Source organism: Ambystoma mexicanum, chromosome 5q (genome assembly GCF_040938575.1).
Source record: "Ambystoma mexicanum isolate Mex_15411 chromosome 5q, UKY_AmexF1_1, whole genome shotgun sequence".
In the NCBI taxonomy this organism is placed as follows: domain Eukaryota; kingdom Metazoa; phylum Chordata; class Amphibia; order Caudata; family Ambystomatidae; genus Ambystoma; species Ambystoma mexicanum.
The window spans coordinates 102,745,938-102,770,113 of record NC_090933.1 but is presented as its reverse complement, the minus strand read 5'-3'; the positions used below and the strand labels follow the sequence as shown (position 1 = coordinate 102,770,113).

Below are 24,176 nucleotides of genomic sequence, written 5' to 3'. Positions count from 1 at the left end.
TGCAGCCCGTCAGGAAACGAACGCTCTAAGAAGGGAACTGATTATTTCCAAGGAGCGAACAGATGATCTCGCTAGACAATTGCTACAGTCACAAGCCGGACAGACCCCGTTACCCGCATCTGGGGGAAATCTTCCTTCTACATCCTCTATGAATCCAGTGCAGATCAACCTACCTGGGAATGTACCTCTGGCTCCGCCCGAACGATTTTCTGGTGACCCAAAGAGGTTTGCAGTATTTATCAATCAGTGCCAGTTGCATTTCTTATGCCGGCCAGCAGCCTTTCCAACTGATCAAGCTAAAGTAGCTTTCGTGCTTTCGTACCTTAGTGGCAATGCGGCAGACTGGTCGATCCCTCTAGTAAATCAAGATGATCCGGTCCTCCATGATTTTCAAGCTTTTCAGCTCAGTATGGAAAAACTGTTCGCAAGACATTCACGGGGGCAGGCCTTGGACAATGAGCTTCTTTCGTTGCGACAAGGTAATCAAGACCTTTTGGCTTATATTGCGTCTTTCAACAGACTGATAGTGGAAACTCAATGGCCTGAGGACAAAAGGATTACGCTGTTTTATAGAGGTCTACGTGGAGAGCTCAAAGATGTGTTAGCCCAAGTAGTGAATCCCCCACAAGATTGTTCGGACTATATAGACTTAGTCGTTCAAATAGATCACAGACTGCAGAACAGGAAGGCCGATCGTTCCAAGTTTGATGCTCGAGTATTTTCCAAACCGCCGACTCCTTCCAAAGGAGTAGACTCCGGGGAACCCATGCAAATAGGGGGCCTGAAAGGTCCTCTAATACAAAAGGAGCGGGAAAGGAGAAAACAGTTGCAATTATGCCTCTATTGCGGAAACTCAGGGCACTTTCTTCGAGACTGTCCGGTGAAACCTGCCAAGAAGGCAGTAGGAGCTGCAGTTACCAAAGTTACAAACTCTGAGCAGGGAAACGACCTCGCCCGACAAGAATAGAGGTCCTCTTGCCGAGCGTGAAAACCAGTTCTGTGACCTCGCATTTCGTGATACCTATGGTCCTCATTAGCCCTGATAATCCGGATCGATTACATGCAATTGAAGCTTACGTCGACAGCGGTGCCATCGGCAATTATGTGGATCATGAAATGGTTTTGAGGATGAATCTAACTCTTTGTCCCAAGGCTGTAAAGGACGTCATTACTACGGTGGATGGAACGGAGATAGCCTCCGGACCAGTAACGCATACCACTCAAGAAGTGACGCTAGTAAGTCAAGATGGACACCATGAGAAGATCGTGTTCGATGTGATCAAGGCTCCTCAGTTTCAGATTATTCTAGGAATACCTTGGTTAGAGAAACACAATCCTCTGATCGATTGGCGAGCAAGAACGGTCCAGTTTCCAGAATGTGTCTCTACTTGTCACCCTCCACCTGGTGTTGCACTGGCAGCAATTTCTTCAGAGACTCCCCAGTTACCTCCCGAATACCTAGAATACCAAGATGTTTTCCGGAAGGATCAGGCTAACTCTCTACCTCCTCATAGGTCTTATGACTGCCAGATAGACCTGATACCTGGATCTACTCCTCCTTGTAGTAGAATTTATGCCCTCACCGAGCCTGAGAACCTTCACCTTCGACAATACCTGGATCAATACCTGGCAAATGGGTTTATTCGTCCTTCCAAGTCCCCTGCTTCTTCAGCTTTGTTCTTCGTTACAAAAAAGGAAGGAGACCTTAGAACTTGTATAGATTATCGCTCCCTGAACCAGATCACCGTCAAGAATAGATATCCGTTACCTTTGATCCCTGAACTCCTGGACCAAGTCAGAAAAGCATGCATATATACAAAGCTGGATCTTAGAGGAGCCTACCACTTGGTACGAGTAAAAGACGGCGATGAATGGAAGACGGCCTTCCGCACCAAATATGGGCTATTTGAATATCAGGTCATGCCCTTCGGACTTTGCAATGCCCCGGCCGCCTTTCAATATTTTATGAACGATGTCCTCAGAGAGCTCATAGATGTGTGTGTTGTTGTTTACATTGACGAGATCCTCGTTTATTCTTCATCGGAATCTGAACATCGGAAACACGTGAAAATGGTCCTCGAAAGATTGCGTCAACACAAACTTTTCGCTAAGTTGGAAAAATGTGTTTTCAACGTGACTGAAGTTGAATTCTTGGGATTCATATTATCACCTAGCGGAGTGCGTATGGATTCAAAGAAGGTCGATGCAGTTCTCAAAAGGCCATCACCATCCTCCGTAAAAGGTGTGCAAAGCATGTTAGGCTTCGCTAACTTTTACCGCAGGTTTATCCCCGAATTTTCTCGAATAGTCCAGCCCATCACTGCCTTGTTAAAGAAAAACAAACTTTTTGAATGGTCTACCGAGGCGGAACAAGCTTTCCAGGATTTGAAGACTAAATTCATCTCTGCACCAATCTTAAAACACCCGCGCCCCGAACTCCCCTACATCGTGGAAACTGATGCTTCAAGCCTTGCCATGGGGGCAGTTCTATCACAAAAGGACCCGGTAACCAATCAGTTGCATCCCGTGGCATTTTGGTCCCGCAAATTCTCGCCTCCTGAAATCAATTACACGATTACTGACAAGGAACTTCTGGCTATCAAGTCTGCCTTTAAGGCTTGGCGGCATTATCTGCTGGGGGCCCGACACACCGTTACTGTGATTACGGATCACCGAAACCTGCAATATTTGAAAACCGCAAAAGCCCAATCCTCTAGACAACTCCGTTGGGCATTATTCTTTGCCGAGTTTGACTTCATAATTACCTATCGACCTGGTACAAAAAACGGTAAAGCTGATGCCCTTTCTCGGATGGGAGTGGAAGAACACTTGATCAACCCTAAACCTGTACCAATCATTCCCGAACAAAGAATTCTGGGTGTAATCGCCACACAATCCATAGAGGAAGTTAAGGATCAAGCCAGGCTACTTGTAACTCCAGCAGACATACAGAATTGGCATCTGCAGGGAAAGGACTTTGCAGTAAAGGACAACTTATTGTATTTCCAAGAACGATTATACCTGCCCAGCACAGATTTACAGAAAAAAGTAATCTCTTGTTATCACGATTCTTTAATGGAAGGACATCCCGGTATGGCCAAGACCTCAGAAAAGATCAAGCGCTACTTCTGGTGGCCGTCTTGGAAAAAAGATATCAGAGACTTTATAATGTCCTGTGGAGTATGCGCCCAAAACAAGAGTCAAAAGGAAAGACCAGCAGGCCTCTTACGCCCTATTGACATCCCACCTCGCCCTTGGCATACGCTTTCTATGGACTTCATTACCGATCTACCTCCATGCTCCGGATACAATACGATTCTAGTAATCGTGGACTTATTCTCCAAGATGGCGCATTTCATTCCGCTCAAAGGCTTGCCAACAGCAGCAACTCTGGCCCGAGAATTTCTCGAAAACATCGTCGAACTGCACGGTTTTCCTTCGGTTCTAATTTCGGATCGAGGTAGTCAATTTATTTCTCATTTTTGGCGAAGTTGCTGTCGGTCGGCTCAAATTGATGTGAGACTATCGACCAGTCACCACCCTCAGACCGACGGACAAACCGAGAGGACCAATCAAACTCTGGAACAGTATTTACGCTGCATGCTGCAACAAACTGAAAAAACTTGGAAAGACATCCTTTGGATAGCCGAATATGCCTACAATAACTCTGTCCATTCGGGAACTGGGAAAACCCCGTTTTTTCTTTTATACGGCAGTCACCCTCGAACCTCGGAGTTGGATCCCCTCCAAGATCTTGAAACACCAGCAGTAGACAACCTGCATTCTACAATCACCCAAGCCTTTAAGGAAACTGTTTCTCACCTTCAAAGGGCTAAAGAACAATACAAGAAAGGAGCAGATCAACATCGGAAGGAAGCCCCTCAATATCAAGTAGGGGATCAAGTCTGGTTATCCACCAAATATCTACCTCTAAAAGGGCCACGCACATTCAACCCAAGATACCTTGGTCCCTATTCCATCACTACCATAGTAAACCCAGTAGCGGTCAAGTTGGACTTGCCCCCGCACATGAAGATACATCCGGTCTTCCACGTCTCTCTATTAAAACCTGTGCATCCTCAAACCCGACTAACTAAATCTCCAAAACCCATCCTAGTTGATGGAGAACTCGAGTTTGAAGTCAAAAGCATTCTGGACTCCAAGATCTCCAAATCTAAACTATTTTACCTAATTGACTGGAAAGGCTACGGCCCCCAAGAGAGATCCTGGGAACCTGCTGAATATGTCCATGCTCCTCGCCTAATCAAAAGATTTCACCGAACATTTCCTGACAAGCCAAAACCCCCGGAGAAGCCCGGTTTGGGAGGGGCCTTGAGGGGGGGTACTGTCATGATCTCTGCTTCCAAAAGGTCAGGGTTTTCCCAACTCCCTTGGAAGCAGATCCATAACCCAGGTTCCGAGTGCCAACCAGTCCCAATTGGGACCTTTTGGACCCAGTCCTGGCGCCAGTGGCACCAGGCTCATAAATATGCCCAGTCCCAGCGCTGGAAGCGCCGGGCTCATAATGCTTGGGTGGACTTACCTGCAGCAGACCATGCTGCTTACTTGCCTGCCAGTTGAGCCTCTGATCCTCTTTTGTTTGGAACTACTTTTCCTGTTGGGTGGGGCAGGAGCCACTCCCTAGGTTCAGAACACTGGAACTCTTCTGGAAAGCAGGAACTCTTTTCTTACCTAGGCGTGGCTGTGGAAGGAGACACCTAAGCACTACAGGAGGCTATTTAAACCACACCCGATGGATGAATCTTTCTTTGCGTTATTCTGCATCCTCTGCAGCAGAACGCTCATCGTGTCTTCTGCATCTGATCCTGGGCCTAAGGAAAAAGGCTTACCATCCTGAATCCAGTCTTCAGCAACACCTATAAAGACAAGAAAGAACAGGTTAGCATTACGATCTTCAGTGACAGCGCTTCACTTACCTGGTCCATCGGCTGTCACCAACGCCTCGCGCTGCATTCCGGCATCTGAAAGACACAGGCTTACCTACTCTTCGTGCGCTCCGGAGGTCTTCGCACTGCATTCCGGCATCTGAAAGACAAAGGCTTACCTACTCTTCGTGCGCTCCGGAGGTCGTCGCACTGCATTCCGGCATCTGAAAGACAAAGGCTTACCTACTCTTCGCACGCTCCGGAGGCCTTCGGCGCTGCATCCTGCATCTGAAAGACAAAACAAGGTGCGTTTAAAGACATTGGGGAACTTTAATACTCACGTGCCATTACTCCTTTCCACATCTAACCCAGTGGGTATTCCGGCACCCTGCAGCCGCTCCGAACTTGTACCTGCAAATAAAAAGACAGTTAGAGCGCATCGTGAAGCAGGCAACAAGCGCTTACTTACGTGCTTCCAGGCGCTTCTATTCATCACACGGGCTCCATCTTCAACTCACTTCAGCCCGTCATCCGCCATCGCCGGAACCCTGCAAAACAAGAGACATCATTACTAAAGACTTTTAAAGACATTAGAATTACTCGAAACTTACCGTTCGTGCAGTAAACGACGGACAGCAGTCCTCTGAAGTCAAGAGGCCTGCTCCCCTTATCCAGTGAAGAAACTGGTTACAGCACCCTGCCCCGAGGCAGATGGAGAGCACGGCGTTCACTTACCTAAGGTGAGAGCGTTAACCTTTGGGGTTCTACAGGAGAAGAGAAAGGGAAGAAGAGAGAGACATTCAATAACCCAGTTCATTAATCCCATATTTTCTATCTGCAGACATCTTACCCTTCGAGTCAGACATACAGTGCACAGAGGTCCAGCCCAAAGAGCCAGCCGTGTGTTACACATCACCTTTGAAGATACGGTATACGCCCAGTCAAGACCGGCGCCTCTACGGGAATCAGGTGAGCGTTACACACCTTCGGAAGATGGTCGAAGAAGGAACCATCGAGACCGTGGAATCCTCAGAGTGGTTGAGTCCAGTAGTTTTGATCAAAAAGAAATCCAGCAACGACCTTAGGATCTGCATCGATACAAGAAGCCTCAATCTAGAGGTAATCACAGATAGCTTTCCACTCCCCAGTATCAATGAAATCGTCCTCATGATGAAAGAGGCGGCAATCTTCTCTAAGCTGGACATGCATGATGCCTATCACCAGATTCCCCTGCACAAAGCCTCTCGCCCCCTTACAGCGTTCATCACGCCCTTCGGCACCTTTCAATATACCCGCATGCCATTCGGGTTGTCGTCGGCGGCATCCGCATTTCAGAGAATGATGAACTCCTTACTCAAAGGCCTCACAAATGTTTCCTTCTTTCAAGATGATATCCTTGTGTATGCCAAAGACAACGAGACCCATAACAAGGCACTCAGGGCTGTTTTGAGCAGGCTTCAAGAGGAGGGCATTCACCTACGCCATGAAAAATGCGTCTTCGGAGTGAACAAGGTAGAATACCTTGGGTACTGCATCTCAAGTGATGGCGTCAGTCCCAAGAAGGACCTCATGCAGGCCATAACAGAACGGCTCCATTGTCCAAAGAGGAGCTACGCTCATTCCTGGGCCTAGCGGAGTACTACGCCAAATTCGTCCCCAGATTCTCCGAGACCACGTCTCCCATGAGGGAGCTTCTGAAGAAGGGGGCAGCCTACTCGTGGGGTCCGGAACAGAACGAGGCGTTCTGTGAAATCAAAAAGAGAATCCTACACGCGCCGTGCCTGAAACCATACAACCTTGATTGGGACACCTGCATTACCACAGACGCCAGCGCGTATGGCCTGGGGGCCACCCTGACCCAGAAGAAGGGAGACGCTGAGAACATTGTGGCGTTTGCATCCAAAGCGCTATCCGCATCGGAGAAGAATTACTCCACGGTCGAGAAGGAAATGTTGGCATGTGCATGGGCCGTCGACTACTTCAGATCGTACGTATGGGGGACGAGATTCAAGCTGATCACTGACCACAAACCCCTCATCCACATGTTGAGCCCAGGCGGCACCAAGACGGCCACCCCGAGGCTGGCCAGGATCGCCGCAAAGCTTCAAGAATACACATACGAAATAGCACACATTGCGGGGTGGAAAAATGCACAAGCGGACTGCATGTCCAGACTCCTGAGCCAAAGAGCCCCCGACACCACGTTCTTGGAGGATGAGTGTGTCGTAGCCTCCATCAGTGACTTAAGGAACGGCGAATACATGGACCTGAGTGAGCGCCACTGGCGGGAGGAGTTCGAACAGGACGAGGCCCTACGGCACGTCAGCACCTGGGTTCGCGAAGGATGGCCCAACGAGAGAGCGATCCCCGAAGGCCTCCGTCCCTACTGGAAAGTGAACGAGGAAATCTCCACCATGAACGGTCTCATCTTCAGAGGCGATCAAATCATCCCGCCCAGCGGCATCCGCAAAGTGATAATGTGCAGGGCACACTCGGGCCACCTGGGATGCAACATGACCAGACGCAGGATACGCGACGCCTACTGGTGGCCAGGCATGGACCAGGACATAAGACAAATGGTTGAAAGGTGCCACGAGTGTGACAAGCGCCTAACCGTGAGGCAAGCCCCCATGCTGCCCACCGAAGTCCCCAAAGGGGTGTGGCGAAAACTAGGTTTGGATTTCATTGGGCCCCTGGACAACATACCCCCAGAGCACAGATATGGGACAGTCATGGTTGGCTACTTCTCCAAATGGGTGGAAGCTGACTTCACGTCAGACATCACCACAAGCACAGTCATTGAAACACTCACCGCCGTATTCCAGCGGGAAGGTCTACCAGAAGAACTCGTCACAGACAACGGAGTCCAGCTAGTCTCCCGAGAAATGGAGAAGTTTCTCAAGCTCAACAACATTCGACAACGGAGAGCAAGCCTATACCACCCACAGGCCAATGGCCTGGTTGAGCGAGCAAACCGCTTCATCAAAGGGGCACTACAAATGGCTCATGCCTCGGGCTCAGACCCGTACAAGACGGTCAAGGAAGCAGTAGCGGCACACCGCCTCACCCCCAACGCCGTCACTGGCTTCTCCCCATTCCATCTACTGAGGGGGAGAAGGGCTGCATCCTCACTGGTACCACCCTGGCTCCATCAAGTGAGGGCTGACGAAGACGTGAACATGGACGACGTAGCGTTTCGCATGCGGCGCAACAAAGAAGCCATGAAGGCCCAAGGGGACTTGCGTCGAGCCGCTCGACACACAGCAATTAACAGAGGTGACCTGGTGAAAATAAGCCTCCCCCACAAAGACAATTCGACCGGCTCCAAGTACAGCAGTCCCATAGAAGTCATGGAGAGAGGGTCAAACCACATCTGCACCAGCGACGGAAGGAAATGGAATCTGGAGAGAGTGGCCATGTACCGCAGGAGGGAAGACATGGAACAACCACACTGGGACACCGGAGAAGATCAAGACTGCCAAGGGACATCCGAAAACCCTCGCCGCTCAGAAAGAGGTGTCTTGGAGCCACACCACGGCAACGAGTTCTCAAGCCCCAACTCTCCAACTACCCCCAGGGAGTCACAGCGAAGAGCAAGGGAAGAAGAACTTAAATCACCCACATCTCCTCCAGGGTACTCCAGCAATCCTGCCCCATATACAGATTTAAGCAGACCTCAGAGAGAGAGAAGAAAACCCAGCAGGTTTGCAGACTTCGTCATGGAATGACCACCCATCCTTTTTCCCAGAAAAGGAGGTGTGTGGGGATATCACACGATCGCGGGAGCGTGATCTCGCGAGATCGCACGTAACGTGATCTCGCGAGCCCACGCTCCGCGGGAAAACGTTTCCCGCTTGAGAGCTGGCAGCCCGCCAGATGAAGCGGTCGCACCACAGCGCTGCTCCTGATGAGGAGCCAAGAAAGTGAGAACTTCCGGCAGCCGTACAGCACAGCTTCTAGGGTGTAACACCACAGCCACAGGAGGTTACCTGGGGGCCCTAGAAGCTTACAGTGTGCCATCCTAGTGCACCCATTTCCCTCAGTGACTCAACTGGGGAAGTCCTGAACTTAACTGAACTGCAAGTACGTGCTTGATGAGAACTTGGACATATACCTGTCCACCCCAGTTGTTATTTAATAAAGTAGAGTAGAGTCACTACAGCGTCCTGTCGTCCTTCGAGGCCACAACAATCACTTTATGTCAATAACACCTCAGACTCCTAAAGAACTCCAACAGTAAAAATAAAAGATACATTAATCATGTGTACATCATCGTTACACTCCAGACAGCCTCCTACCATCAGTCATAATCTTCAATTTCACATCCCGCCTACCCACGGCTCTCTGTCAATCTTACCCACAGGACTACACACATGAGCACACATAGACCAATGCTGTTCATGATGCATGCTCGCTTATTACTCAGATAATTGCTGCAATGCAATTTTTGCAAAATGGGAGCAATTTGCTATCAGAGATTATATTACTTTCTAACTGCGTTAAGGTTCTCATCAGATACACACGAAATGTAATGCGTTGATATTAAATGTAATTCTAGAGACCTTCCCCCTAAAGCGACGTTATTAAACGTTTTCCCTTAATAAAAAAAGTTACTGTAGTTAATTTTTTAAGTACCAATGTTCTCTTTTTTTAGATGCACTCGGACTTCTGACTCGGTAACAAACTGGTAGCGTTGTCACTTCAACATGGCTGCCACCGTCGTAAAGCCGAAACTCTGGGCGCCTTCCGAAGCTGCTGTTTTTTTGCATAGACACTAGAAGCATTTCTGAAGCAACGGAGCCCCGGGAGGCTCAAACGCTCGTTGGTATAATTTGTGTATCCGCGTGTGCTAGTTAGGTCGCTCCCAACCCCAGCCATGGCCAAGAAAAGAAAACGTCAAGATGATTTTCAGAAGGTGAAGCTAAAGGTGGGAAAAAGGAAGCCCGGACCGGAGAACAGTACTCAGGCCAACTTCAGGACAAAGGCAATTCGTTTGCCAGAGCAGCTCCGGGGCACCAGCCAGCAACAACCCCAGCCCACCAGTAATCGCAAACTGAGCGTGCAGGTGAGTGGAGGCAACACTTCACACGTAGTAATAATGTCACGGTTTTATGCAATTCTGCGTGCCTGATTACCCCTACTTCCAACAGCTGTAATAACAGGTGTGCGAATTCATACTTGCCAGCGTTCTGTAGGATTCTTCAAGTTTCCAAAATAATAATGAGCATATCATAACATCACAGGGCATAACATCACCTGCTATCGGGCCCGGAACAGAGACTGCGTCCGGGCCTTTCAATCTTTTCAACTGAAAGGGCCAGAGCAGCAGCCCCCGTGTTGGCATACAGCAGTCTTATGGCATGGCTGTACCTATTGTGATAATCTGTGACTATTAACCCCCTGGCTGCATTTCTTTGTCTCTATTATAGTGTATGCCCAAAAGGAGTAACAGCTCTTACAAGAATAACAAAGATCATACCCTGAGAGATTGGAAAAAAAACATGAGGGTGTAAATAATTTTATAAGTAATGTATAAATTAAAATTTGTAACAAACTATAATAATAAAAAAAAAAAGTGTATGCCCACAACACCCCCCGCCCCCGCCTCTGACTGTTGTTCTCCAGTCCGAGCAAGCGAGGATCCGACTATCATGTTGAAATGGGCCCCCACGAGCAGTGGCAGAGGGAGGAAGAGCATAAGCAATTGGAAGAAAGGACGTGAGAATCAACACATTGGACAAAGCAGGGATGACCGGGGCAAAGAGAGGGTGAGAAGGAAGAATTAGAAACTTCAAGAGGCAATGGAGAGGGCAAGAGGTTAAGTTGAGGGCGTGCAGGAGGGACAAGGATTGCAAGTTGAGGTTGGCAGGCATATGGAGTATGCACTTTACTCATACGAGTGGGTAGGGAACAGGTGATTGAGTAAGGTGGGTGAACGCGTAGAGCAGATGAAGGTGTAGTGCATGCAAGGGGATAAAGCGGACAAATGCCTAGAGCGGATGAGTTGCATAGTCCGGGTGAGTGCGTAGAACGGATAAGCATGTAGAACAGATGAGTACGGAATGCATGCAAAGCTGATGAGTACGTAGAACAGATGAGTACGAGCAACGGATGGATGGGCGGAGCGAGATGAATGAGCTGAGCGGAAGAATGTGTAGAGTGGAGGACTGCATAGAACAAACTAGTGGGTAGGACCGACAAGTATATAGAGCAGACGAGTACATATGAGCAAATGAGTGCATATGAAAAAAGGGTGCGTAGAGGGGTTGAGTGCGTAGTCGGGGGGGGGGGGGTGAGTGCGTAGTCGGGGGGGGTGAGTGCGTAGAGGGGGCGAGTGCCTAGAGCGGGTGAGTGAGCAAAACAGATGAATGCATTGGGCGTGTGATGGCATAAAATGGACGAGTGCCTAAAGCGAACGAGTGCCTAGAGCCTGAGTGCTTGCGACCGACAGAAGTGCGTGTGACCGACAGGAGTGTGCGTGGCTGACAGGAGTGCATGCACAAGCCTGACAAGAAGGTATGCATTGGGCAGACGGGAGTGTATGCATGGGACATACAGCAGTGTATACATAGAGCATACAAGAGTGCGTGCGTGAGGCAGACAAGAGTGCGTGCGTGGGGCAGACAAGAGTACGTTCGTGGGGCGGACTAGAGCGCGCATGGTGGACTGGAGTGCATGATGGCGTCGAGCTGACCGGAGTGTGTGGAGCAGACTGGAGTGCATGGAGCTGATGGGAGTGCATGGAACGGACTGGAACACATAGAACTGCGTGAAGTATTTAGTATGGTTTGAAATCCAGAGAACGTTTGATAGAGCACATAACCCATCATATCACACCACCACGCTTACTCTCCTCTTTACACCACCACTCAACTAGAACCCAGAGATACTATGACACCATTCGGTTTAACTGTTCTCATACCAACATCTGCCGCATACTAACCATCATTCAGGGTAAACACTGCTGGTTACACACCCCCCAGCCAGGCGTTTTTAATCAGGCCTAACGCAGCCACATTCGGTCTGGATAAATCCTGCCAGAACAAACACATACTCCTGATCTCTCAACCACCACACTTACCGCTAAGAAGCAGCTATTACGTGAATACCGCACCAGCTGCACATATACCCGGTGCTCGCATGCACCTTGACTCTCTATACTCTCTCTACTGATCTGAACTTTGGTTCCCAAGGGCGTTAAACCTACCAGCGCCTTCAGACCATACCAATGGTATATAAGACGCTATATAAATGCAAAATAACATAACATACAGTTAGGCAAAGGAAGTTGTGATGGGGAATTGGTGAAAAGTGATGGGTGCTGGTGACTGGGAGATGTGAGAACACACAAGGGGATGATTTGTAACTTTACAAGTGATAATAATCATTAAAGTTAATGTAAAAGGATGGATTTCAAGCAAAAGATTAGAATAAAACAAATATATTAAAACGGAGACATCTGGGACTCACCTGTCACCCCGTGTCTTCAGTGTATCCTGCTGAATTATCTGTTCGTTTACAGAACAGCGGTGTCCAGTCATTTGGTCCACTGCAATTTGGTCGACGTCATTTGGTCGAAAACCAAATGGTCGAATTTTTTTTTTTTTATTTATGTGTTTTGTGGGTTTTCGAGTAGAAAAAAAAAAAGAAAGAAAAAAAAGGGGGTTGGGGGGGACCCCCCCAAAAAAAAGGGGTAAAAATGAAAAAAAAAAAAAAAATTCGACCATTTGGTTTTCGACCAAATTGATTCGACCAGTTGTCCAGTCGACCAATTGTTTTCGACCAAATGGCTGGCAACCCAGAACAGCCACTGGTATTTAGTTCTGTTCTCAAAAATGTATTTCGTAGTCGAAATATTAGAAATTGATTATTGTGTTTTTATTTTAGGCTCCTGTGCCACTGACAGGCAAACATTTTATAAGTGATAGTGAACACACAACACTGAAGCACTGGGTGTCATCAATCAAAATAAATGACTAACTCTTATTTTGCAGCTATGAAGCTGCTGTCCCTGTGTCCTGGGCAGTGCCTTAAGCAGCAGCCTGTGGAGCCATAAATCAACTTGACAATCTTAAAATAGCAGTAGGATTAAACACTTAAATCTGGAGGCGGTAGGAATGCCTAAAAAGCAGTAGCCTACCGCCTAAATTGATAGGGTTGGCTAGTATGCGAACTGTGAGACGCCTGGTTGCTTTATATGTCACTGTCCATGTTGGATTAGACGAGGTCTTCTTCTTGCCCCCTGGTTCATTGAAGATGACCGTTCTTTCCCTTCTCAATCAGGAGCTGGACACTTGTCCTGTGTTTACAGAAAACGAAACCTCGAGTGTATACTCTAAACTGGACCACATGTAAGCTTCAAACTATCCCAGTCTCGCACTGCAGACAGTGCAGTGCATTAAAACATAATGTCCCCAAACGCAGAACAATGTCATATACATTTAATGTTACAAATCTGAAAATTGCTGTACTCATTATATATCAATAAATTACAAAAGAATGTTCTGAAAGACCAGACCCTGCCATTATTTTGTATAAACCAGTGGTCTTCAAACTATACGTCTGACCCCCCCCCCCAAACCCCTTCCCCACAGGGGGCACAAAGGATTTCCAGGGGGGACTCAAAAGGGATTATGGCTACGGCACTTTATGGAAACAAGATTTTTACTCAAGGTGGCTCAGTATAAAATGTTTGAATAGCTCTGGTATAAGCAATGAGCATAATCCGTTTCAGTTGTTGAAGTATTTAAGGTTGTTGAAGTACTTAAGGTTCGCAGTGTTTCAAACGTTTCTGGCAATTCTTGTGGAGGCCTGCACAATGATGAAAATAGGATTGTCGCTCAAGTCCAAATGAAACGTGAAATATGTGTGGAAGTTCTAGTGCCTTTTTTACATTTATGTATGGTTTTTCTAAGCGCAATCCTATCTGGGAACCAACAGAGCACTGACAAGAAAGAGGCAGTTACAATAGTGCAGGATGGTGGTCTCGATGGATGTGTGGGGATGGGCGGTAATGGAGAAAAATATTGTATATGAAAGACTGAATGCACAAATAGTGTGCATTCGGTCTAGTATAAAATACCTACTACCAAAATACTGAACTAGGGGAGCGGGGTTGCGGGGGTGTCCGCTGCTCCCCTAGTTCGGTATTCTGGTCTGCTGGGGTTGCAGAGGTGTCCCCCCCCCCCCCCTCATACAATACATGTGTTTCAGAAACCACAATACATGTGTTGCAGGGACCAGTTTGAACCTACAAAATGTGGACTGGTGGTGTCCATGATTTTGTAATTAGATATTTTCGTTTACGTTTTATAACATAAATCCGGCTACATCAGTGGTCAACAGCTGAAGAGTAGTCATCACTTCTTTCTTGCAATGGAGGAGTGAGTTGGGTGTCTTGATGTGCCAGCGATGCTGTTCCACAGTATAGGTGCAGAACAATAGGAGTATGTTCTAATTGCATTTAACGTAAATAAGCGCAAAAGCTCCGTCACATCAGAAATGTATTGCCCCATCCAATTTCAAGAGGGTGCAAAATACACGAGGGTCATCGTGGTATTTGAAGGTTATGTTGCAGGAAATACTTCTGTGATAGCCATGCATCGAGTATTTACTTAAATTGTTCTATTTATTAGACATTTTCTCGCCGACACCCGATTGTTTGGTTCCACCTGCAAGTTTCTTACTCTAGTTTTGCTTTTCCTGGTCTTTTGATACACTGCTACTCTGGTCATGTTCCACTTTCTGTCTACTTCTGTGGTTATACTGCCCTGATTTATTTCAGTGACAGTTAAGGGGCTGCTCTGTTTCGAGGAGGTTTTTCTGTCCTTTTCGGACATCCGTATCTTTACAAGATCTCCAACACTGAAGATCCTGGGGATTGCAGCTTCGTCTGTCAAACGGTTCTTTCTGGTTCCGTTGCATGTCAGTCACCCTATTCTAGTTTTCTGAAAGAATTATTTCTTGAGATTCGTTTCTGGATTGTACCCATGCTGGGTTCAACTTGGTATTTGCTTTCTGTCCTCTTGTTACCTGAAAAGGGGTGACACCACTGGTGGAATTGAATGTAAGCCCATATCGTCCTCTGGACTTTTAGTGACAATTGGTTTGGATAGCTCGGCTTGTTGGATAACTAACTTATCATTCGGTCCCCCCTTTCTAACTGTCCATTTTCTCTGGGGTAGTAAAGAACTGCGCCGGGTGTTTCATGTTATTATCGGTTAAAAAGTTCAGCATTTCATTTCTGACTAAGCTGTCTGACACTTGCTCTCCAGGATATCCCTATCTCCTGAATACTTTTGTGAGAGCTCATACTGTTGCCTCGAATAATTTCGGGCATTAATTCAGCTTCAATCCATTTGGGTGTGTAATCCTAGTACTAATGCATATCGTTGTTCCACGGGCATGTGGTCCATTGTCCAATAAAATCAAATGCCTATCTTCTGCCCCAGTGTCTCCTGTCCACTTGACTGACCTCATGGGAGGCATGCCTGTCGTGAGGTGTTTGTCACCTTCTTTGCAAGCTGAGCACAATGTTATGTCTTCCCATGTCACTGCCTATACCTGGCCACCAATATCATTCTCTTGGCTTAGTTTGGACTGTGTGCTATCCAAATGGCCTTTGTGAGCCAACAATGGCAGCATGCTAGTGAGTGTGGCTGGTGAAATCAACTTACCAGTACCACACCATACTGAAAGCTTCCTCTCCAACATTCTAATTCTCTGATCCAATTCTCTGCCCTCCCCTTTCCCACAGTGAGGGAATACAAACGGTTTGCATTCTGTAAATACCAGGTCAGGCTGCTATTTGTTTTGAATATTATTTTGGTATGCTCTCTGAATCAGTAGTGGGCATGTTAAGAAGAAGGCCAAAATCACCATAGCCCCACACCTACTTTCTCCTTGCAAAATGGGATTCTGTGCAGTCCAATGTGTGTGATTAATTGCCCAATCTGGCAAAACTGTGCTTGTCTGTTCTTGTGCTGATAAGCCCATCCTCTCCCATCAAATCGTAAGGCTGATTCATGTCTTGGCTGGCTAATGGAAATGTAACTTTACAGCTGTAAATGTGTCCAACTCTAAAAGTTATGAAACTTGGAAAGCCAAAGAGAAGACCTAAATGCTGATTAAATATGGCAGATTTAGAGACCACCGATGAATACACCTTTTTTGGGTGTTCTTTTTAACACTGAGATGTTTTGTCTACTTCATACCCTACTTCATACTCTGAATGAGCCTGTACACCAGTCAAGCGTGTGAATCCTAGGAAAATGTGGCGTTACTTCCATGTCCTTCTTTCTCATCCTGTTGCATGCTCAATGTCTGCTTCTTTCTATCGGGATATCGGTATTTCAAATACGATTTTTAGCATCTTGATTTTTTTTTTTTGGATAGGAACTGGGCAGCCACTTGTCTGGTGATATTAAATGCAGCAGCGCTGCCTAGTTGTTCCCGAGTACTGGAGAGCTGATGATGGGGGACCAGAAAACCAATGGCTCACGCGGCAGAGTGGAGAATGCATGCGTCTCCCTGGCCAGCCCCCTCCTGATAGAAAGTTATATGTGAGAGTCAGACTGTCAGCTTTCTTAGCATTTTAAGGGCACAGCTCATGAGAGGGAAATATTCTCACTACTCAGCCTCTAGCACAGATGAGCAGACGTGGAGGTAGTGCAGGATTGGCATAATATTGTTGTCACCTGGGAAACCCAGAAATGCCTCCGCTAGTTTGCCTTTTACATAGAAGTGGTACCTCTGCTAACAGGCTTCTGCAATAGGTGAAATGCAGAATTTCCACTGTATTTTGTGAAACGGCAATAGCTGGTGAGTATGAAAGGCTCCCAATGTCTGGTCTGTTCGGTGCATATATTCTGTTTTCGTTCTATATATCTGCTATATTGTTTGCTGCTGGATACGGAAGTGGGAAAGAGGCTTTCAAAGTGAAAGTAGTATAGTCCTAATCTCCAACGAAAAAGAGTATCAACATTTCTCTCATAAGAAAGTATCATTTTCTCAAATGAACCCTTCATTCCTATCTCCGTCTTTTGTCTCTACTATTTTGTATTTGGTTTATATATATATATTGTGTGCCTGGCCCTGGGGCATCTGGGCGCATTTCTTACAAAGTTACAGGTAACATCGCAGATGGCATCACAATACAGGTCTTGGAAGTACATAATGGTACATATATTACATTGCATACATTATACAGACCCATTTGCCTGTAGTGTTGACAGAAAAATATCAACATGTAAGGTATTTACAGAGAATAAGTTGCAAAATAGAACAGAGACTATAATAACGGGTCCCAATTTTGCAGAAGTATTTACAGAGATTTAAAGAATCTTTACATTAAGCGGTGGAGGAGGCTACGTCCTGCTTAGTGAGCGATAGTTTGGCTTTGTTCTTAAAAGCAAGGTAAGGGAGTTCTGTTCTGTGTGTGTTAGGAAGGTGTGTTCCATAGTTTGGAGGCGAGGACTGGGAAACAGGACCCCCCAGCTTTCTGTTGGTTAAATCTGGGTCTGGTAAGTGAATGGGCTTGTGCAGATCTGAGTGGCCGGGTGGCCGTGTTTGCTGTGAGGCTGTTGGCCAAGTAATCAAGTGCCTGGTTGGCTAAACATTTATGAGTAAGTGCAAGAGTTTTGAGTGAGATTCTGAGTGCAACCAGGAGCCAGTGAAGACTCCGACTTGTGTCGGAGATATGAGATTTTCTACGAATATTAAGGGCTGCTCTAAATAGCATTATTCTCAGTTACTTGTAGTTTATTGATGTTTTTAAGACTGGTCCCCAAGTAGAGGGCATTGCAGTAGTCAACTTTAGCCATGAGCGTTGTTGCAAGGATAATGCAGTTCGAAGCAATAAGGAACGGTCTGCAAGCTTTCAGGAGTTTGCATGTGTATGCAGATGCTAAAACCACCACATTAACTTGTCTCATCAGCGAGAGGATAGAGTCCTGAAAGAAGCTTAGGGTTTTGGTATCATTAGAAACCTTAATGGTATTCCCGTCAATGCTAAAAGCTTTAAAGGCGGGGTCCAGTTTAAGTTTAAGGTGGGAACCTAAGATAAGTAGCTTTGTCTTATCATTGTTTAAGCATAGTCTGTGATGTGCCATCCAGGTCTGAATGACTGAATAAATGTTGCTAAGAGCTTTAGAGTCAGTTTCGTGGTCTCCAGTGATGGAAATGAGTATCAGGGTGTCATCCGCGTAGTTAGTGTAGGTGACACCCAGATAGTCGAGAATATCAAATGGTGGTTTTGTGAACACATTATACAATGTGGGTGAAACGCAAGATCCTTGCGGGACCCCACTTGTGACTGGTGACGGATCGACGGATGCAGAAGGGGAGAATACCTGCATGGTTCTGCTTGCCAAGAAGGAACTGATCCACGAGGTGGCTTCGTCTGAGAAGTGGGCAGCAGTTTTTAGGGCGATGGCTGGGAATTCGATGGTTGACTAGGTCGAAGGCTACAGAGAGGTCCAGTAAGACTAGTAACGCTAGCGTGCTCTTGTCTTTAAGGTCCTCAATTTGTGTTTTTAGGTCCTTGAGGGCAGTCTTTTTCCATGTCTGGGGCGGAAGCCTGATTGCGGAGACCGAGGAGTTTGTTAGATTCGAGGTAGTCTTGGATTTGTAAATAAGCTGCTCGGTCTAAGATTTTAGGAGAAAAAGGCACCGTGGTAATGGGCCTGTAGTTTGACGGGTTGCTTGGATCAACGGTAGGATTTTTGATGAGGGATGATCCACGCATCTTTGAGATCATCTGGGACAGTACATGTTTTGAATGAAGCATTAATGACGGTTAATGAACGGGGCTAGATCATGGGCAGCTTCCTTGATGACAGTCGCAGGGCAAGAGTCGCCTTGACAGTTGGTAGGTTTTGAGCTTTTTAATGTTTTCCACTTCCCAGAGAGACAAAACTGAACGGTTTGCCAGGGTGGGTGGGTGCAAGGTGGTTGAGATTGGGTGTGGTAGAGGGTGGGTCTGCAAGCAGGCTACATTATTAATTTTAGTCTTCAGTGTAGTTATTTTATCAAGAAGCGCATTTTGGATATTAGTACACCATACGGTGTCTGTAGTGCACTTGTCAATGGGGGTTATGGGAGATTCAAGTTCTTTGAGAATCTTGAAGAGCTCCTTAGCATTAGATTCTGCCTGCAGGACGCGTTTATTGTAAACGTCCTTTTTTGCTGTATCGCTTCCTTGTAGTTGTCAGAGGCGGTAATTAGCTTACTTTTATTGGTGTCTGTTTGTTTGATGACTTTTCCAGTGTGATTCTGCATTTCTTTTTGCTTTGCGTAAATCTCTTAGCTGTGGTGTGAACCACGAGTTAAGGTGGGCACGGGGTTTCGGTTTACGCAGTTTTAGAGGGGCTAGAGAGTTGAATGCTTTTTGGATCATTTGGTTGTAGATATCAATTCATGCTGTTGGATCAGAACAAGATACAGCGTCATTGTTTAGAAGAGGAAGGATTAGCGGTAGTAGTTTCTCCTTCGTAATATCCTTCTTATTGCGGGTTTGGATGGAAGGTGCAATACTAGATTAGGATTTGGAGGTGACGCTTTGACTGTGAAGGTTTCCTTTTGGTGATTGGACCATATGCAAGGTGTGACAGACATCAGGTTAATGCTGCATTTAAGATCAATAATCCAATTTAGGGTTCTCCCTTTGATGTGTGTAGGCTCATGGATGTGGTGATTAAATCCTAAATCACACAGAGAGCTGGCAAAGTCTAGGGCTTTGAGGTCATTCGGGTCTTGGAAGCCAAGATTGAGGTCCCCAAGAAGTATAATTGTAGAATTAGGCTTGGTGTTAACCGTGAGGTGGGTGGATATATCTTCAGCAAAGGAGGAGATGGCTCCTTGTGGGCGATAAATGAGATGCACTGTGGCGGTTTGATTAGGAGATAGAGGTAATTTAACCGATACTAGTTCAGCAGAAGGAATCTGGTCATTGGGGATATGTCTAGGGAGTTTTAAAGATGAAGGCAATGCCTCCACCTTTTGATTGGTTAGTGTCCCTGTCACATCTAGTGATGGCATAGTTGTCGGGTATTGATAAAGCCAATGATGGTCCGGATGCCGCATGTAGCCATGTCCCGGTGATGGCTAGGAAGTCGAGATCCTCTGATACAATAAAGTCGGCGATGTCAAGCGCGTGCGCTGGGAACGATATGGCGTTGACAAGGGCCCCTTTAATTGTGGTATCTTTTACCATGGGCAAGCCGTTAGAGTGGATGGTTGGTGTGTTATTTTAGGGTAGAGGTGGAGTTATCTGTTCCGTTAGATAGGGTTGTAATCGAGGGGGTTTTACTTTCAGGTAGAGGGGAGAGTTGGCTTTTTTTGCTAAATCTGGAGCCTAGTCTCAGGTTCCTAAGGTTGAGTGCACATGGTTGGTTGGGCGTGGGTTTGCGCGCAAAGTGTTCAAGCCATAGGGCTGGTGAGTTCAGATACGGATTGATGCAGGGCATAATGTACTTCGGCTGGAAGCTATGCAGGGTGGGAATGTACGATGTTGAAAATGTAGGAGTGCAATTCAGTGAGGAGGGCTGAGTGCAACCGGAACTAATATGCAAGTTTGGGATGAGGTGTTGTGTGGGTGCTGAGTGTAGAAATGCAAGGTGCGTGCTAATGTTTATAGTGTGTTTAGAGATTGAGGATGTGGTCAGGAGGAGTACACAGTAAATGTGATGTAGCCCATACATAGTTGAGAAGAGGCTGTCATGTGGTTGGAGTATACGGGAACAACAGCACAGCAAATTATTGATGTGGGTATAGATTTCGGTGCCTCCTACGATGGGGTTTGCAGAGCTAGGTTTTCAAGCACCAAGAATGAGTTAAGTAGTTAGCAAACATGTTATAAGTTGCAAGAGTTTTAGAGTTCAAGATTGCAAGAGTCCAACATTAATTAGCAGTCCAACACTAATGTGATCAACAACATGGGCTAGCCAAGGTTAGCATTAGTCCATTCGTTAGCAGGGCGAGTACACTCAGTGGGCTAGGTAAGCATGGTAAGATCGGCGGGAGAGGCTACCCACCATTGCAGCGCATCCAAGTGCTAGAGAGGGAGGGCCTGATAACACCAACATGGGCCAGTTTGAGCATAGCATGGCTATGTCTGATCAGAAGCTAGCCCAGCATAGACATAGGCAACATCTGCGCGTGCATAGCATGTATAGTCGATAGAAAGGGCAGGCGTGAGGTAATCAGCATAGTAGTCTAGACAGTAATTAATATTGGCCGGACAGTGGAGGTACAACAGTGGAGTAGGCGAGGATGGCTTGATCCTCCAGTTCATATAGCAGGCACGAGTAAGATAAGCGCATAGCAGAATCGTGTGCAAGAGACAGCACTATTTCAAATTAATATGATCAGTACGAATGTCATACCATAGTGTACATACAGTAAAATGCGTAGGCAGTGTGAAGGCACTGTGATGTGATATTTAAGGAATATAGGTAGCATTTAATGCAAGCAAGGCAGAATGGCGTGAGTTCCATGTATGCTTGCCACATATTTAAAGATTTTGGGGAAGCAGTTCATGTGCATCGGCTCTGTAGATGCGGGGCAAAATGAGTTCTCTGCAGTCTTTGGTTTGGGTACGTTGATCGATTATTGCAGGCAGCGTAGCGTACCGCCGGACTGCCGTCACGGCCCGGACAGGCTAGGCCTTCCACTCTGGGGGCCTTACACTCTGGGGGCCTTAGGGTGAGGGGGGCTGGCTGTCGCCTACTAATGAGGAACAAACAGAATCTGCTGAAACGAGAGAAAGATTTGTATTCCGCGGGGCAGTGAGTGACGGTGTGTGACCTAATTTAACATTACATTGATTACTTGTAAGCCTTGCTGGCTCCCGATAGCTGGCTACATGATGACCTCAGAAAATAATCGGACTTGTAGGAGGGCTCCATCCCTAAACTTGTATTTCAGATGTATAGCTTGTTTGGCTTGGAGCACCATATCTCTCCTTGATTCCATTGTGGCTCATCATGCATTTAGATCTAGTTGGATGTAGGCCAGTGTCACCATAAGAGTCCATCCTTTTGAATCCTGTGGAATGTATGGTAGATGTATTTCAGCTGAGCGCTTTTATCAGATGTGGTCTTGGGCATATACAGTAAATTGACCTGGGGCCCTATTTTGATTTGGTCAAAGGCTGATAATGCCCCTCCGCTTGTAAAAGAGTTCCTGCCATAGTGGAGTGGTTACAAGTGAAGTGGTTATCAGTCTTGGCATTTAATATTAGGGTAACTTCCCTAGCATTGATCATCTGTGTTTGGAAGGTGCAACCTATGGGTAAGGGATTGGAAGACTCGGAAATCTCAATGTATCAGTCACCTAAAGCTTTTTCTGTCAAATGTGCATACGAAGAACCCCAACAGGCTCTAGGAAGAAGGCACCTACTACAAATTCCCAGCCTTGTACTAATTCGTGCTGTTCCTTCTGTCAAGCAGGTATAACGAAGAAAGTTATACAGTTAACACTATTGCTGACTCCGTGAAAGGCATAGTAGCCTTCCCCTCCCAGATGAGCTCTGCAATCGTGACTATTCCAAGCAAGAATGCCCAATTGAAGGTCGCTAATCTTCCACTGCTCCAGTGTGAGAGCCCTTTTAATTTTTCATAACTGGGTCATTATATTTCAGTCTTCTTGTAGCAAATGTTTGATAGACTGGGGCCAGTGCTGGATCTAAAGAGGCTGAATCACGACCTTCACACCATTCGGTTCAAGTAGAGTTTCTTCAGCACATGATCCCTATGGTCAGCCAGGGTGAAATGCCTCTTCTACCTTGATGAAAAGGACGCCTACTGCCGCATTCCTTCCTGACCATGCATTGGCGATTCCTGCATTTTGCAGTTCAATGACAGCATTTCAAGCTCGGAATCCTCCCCTTTGGCCTTCCCAATTACTAAGGTCTAGACACTGGAGTTTCCTTCATGCCAAAGACATTCACCTTACCTGAAAGGATAGATGATCAATGCAGGCATGCACGGCTTGTGTCTACAGTCCCAAGAATCTGCGAGATTATGGTATGGTTACTTAGGCTTGTCTTTTCCTTTGTCCTCTAATCATGCAAATCCTGAGGTGTTGGATTTTGGTCCCTACATTTGATTAATGACATGCTGGAAGTCCCCCATGATAAGAAGGGTGCCCTGCAATGCTGGCACATTTTGGGACAATACATTGCGGGATTGTCTTTTCTCCCCTTTGGGCCTCTTCTAATCATACAGTCAGTGCTGACAACCCACCCTCTTGTCATGACAAGCTCCTTGCTGATTGGGCTAGTAGGAGAGATTGGGGAAGGAGCAGATTGTTGTTGTGTGTTACAAGGACATGTTTGCTTATGTTTTTATGGGACGGGCAGAGAAGATCAGAGTGGACAGCAAGGTAGCAATGACATATGTGAAGCAGGATTGTGGAACACAGACCCATAGACCTTTGCTCTTTGTACCTGACTGGTTTATAACTTTTCTCTTGTGTAGTGATCTGAAAACCTCATCAGAACACACCACTGAGGTTCTCCTGAGGAACCCCAAGACTCTAGGGTTTTATAAAGGCACCCTCTACCCTGTGTGAATAACTTCACATGGTTAGCTAAATGGGGTTCAGGATGGTGGCAGTCTATGGTGTATGTTTATAACCGTAGCATGGCATAGCCTGATGTTCCCCAGCGGTGCCCTTAATGGGAACCCCTGTATGAAATCCATGACCAAATCCAACAACTATACGTTTGTTCTACAAGCGGAGAGAGTAAGTGGGATTTGGATGTCACTATATACTGCCATGGCGGCTGCTTGTTTCAGAGACCAGGGGCTGCAATGACCAGATTCAGATAGTTTTGTTAGTCATTTCCTAGACTCCTGCTTGAATCCTCATCTTAGTGAAAGCCAGCTAAGAAGCCCGTGAAGGTTTGCATCTAGACCCAATTGTTTGAAATTATGCGCCCTTGCAATAGGAAGATGAGTGATGACTCCTCTTCTGAATTCCCCATTTACCCAGAGGCTCAACACCGGTATCTGTGTAACAGAAATTGACCTTGAAGATACGTCCATGCAAAAAGACAATGCCAAACCAAAGAGGACTGTCCTAAAGCTCTTTGTCCTGCATCTTGCCAAGACCAATCTGATGTCGAGGCACTGCCAGTGTCTGCAGGCAGTGGACTTAGACCAGAGTCAGCAGGTGCACCGTTGTGTCACAAGGAGAGCAGTGAAAACCTTGCTGCACAGACCTGTTGTGGAGAGACACGAACACCAGACCACCGAGCAATTGTACCCGACAGACCCAAGTCCTGTTCGT

At 46.6% G+C, this 24,176-nt stretch overlaps 1 protein-coding gene across 1 annotated transcript in view; it reads left to right on the top strand.

The window, feature by feature from the left end:
- Positions 1-9,564: 9,564 nt before the first annotated feature.
- The window catches only part of TEX10 (testis expressed 10), a 926,719-nt gene continuing 912,107 nt past the window's right edge, over positions 9,565-24,176 (top strand). The window contains exon 1 of the mRNA XM_069620605.1: positions 9,565-9,951. Coding sequence (XP_069476706.1) covers positions 9,763-9,951 — 189 coding nt within the window. The 5' untranslated portion in view covers positions 9,565-9,762. The remainder of the gene's footprint in view (positions 9,952-24,176) is intronic.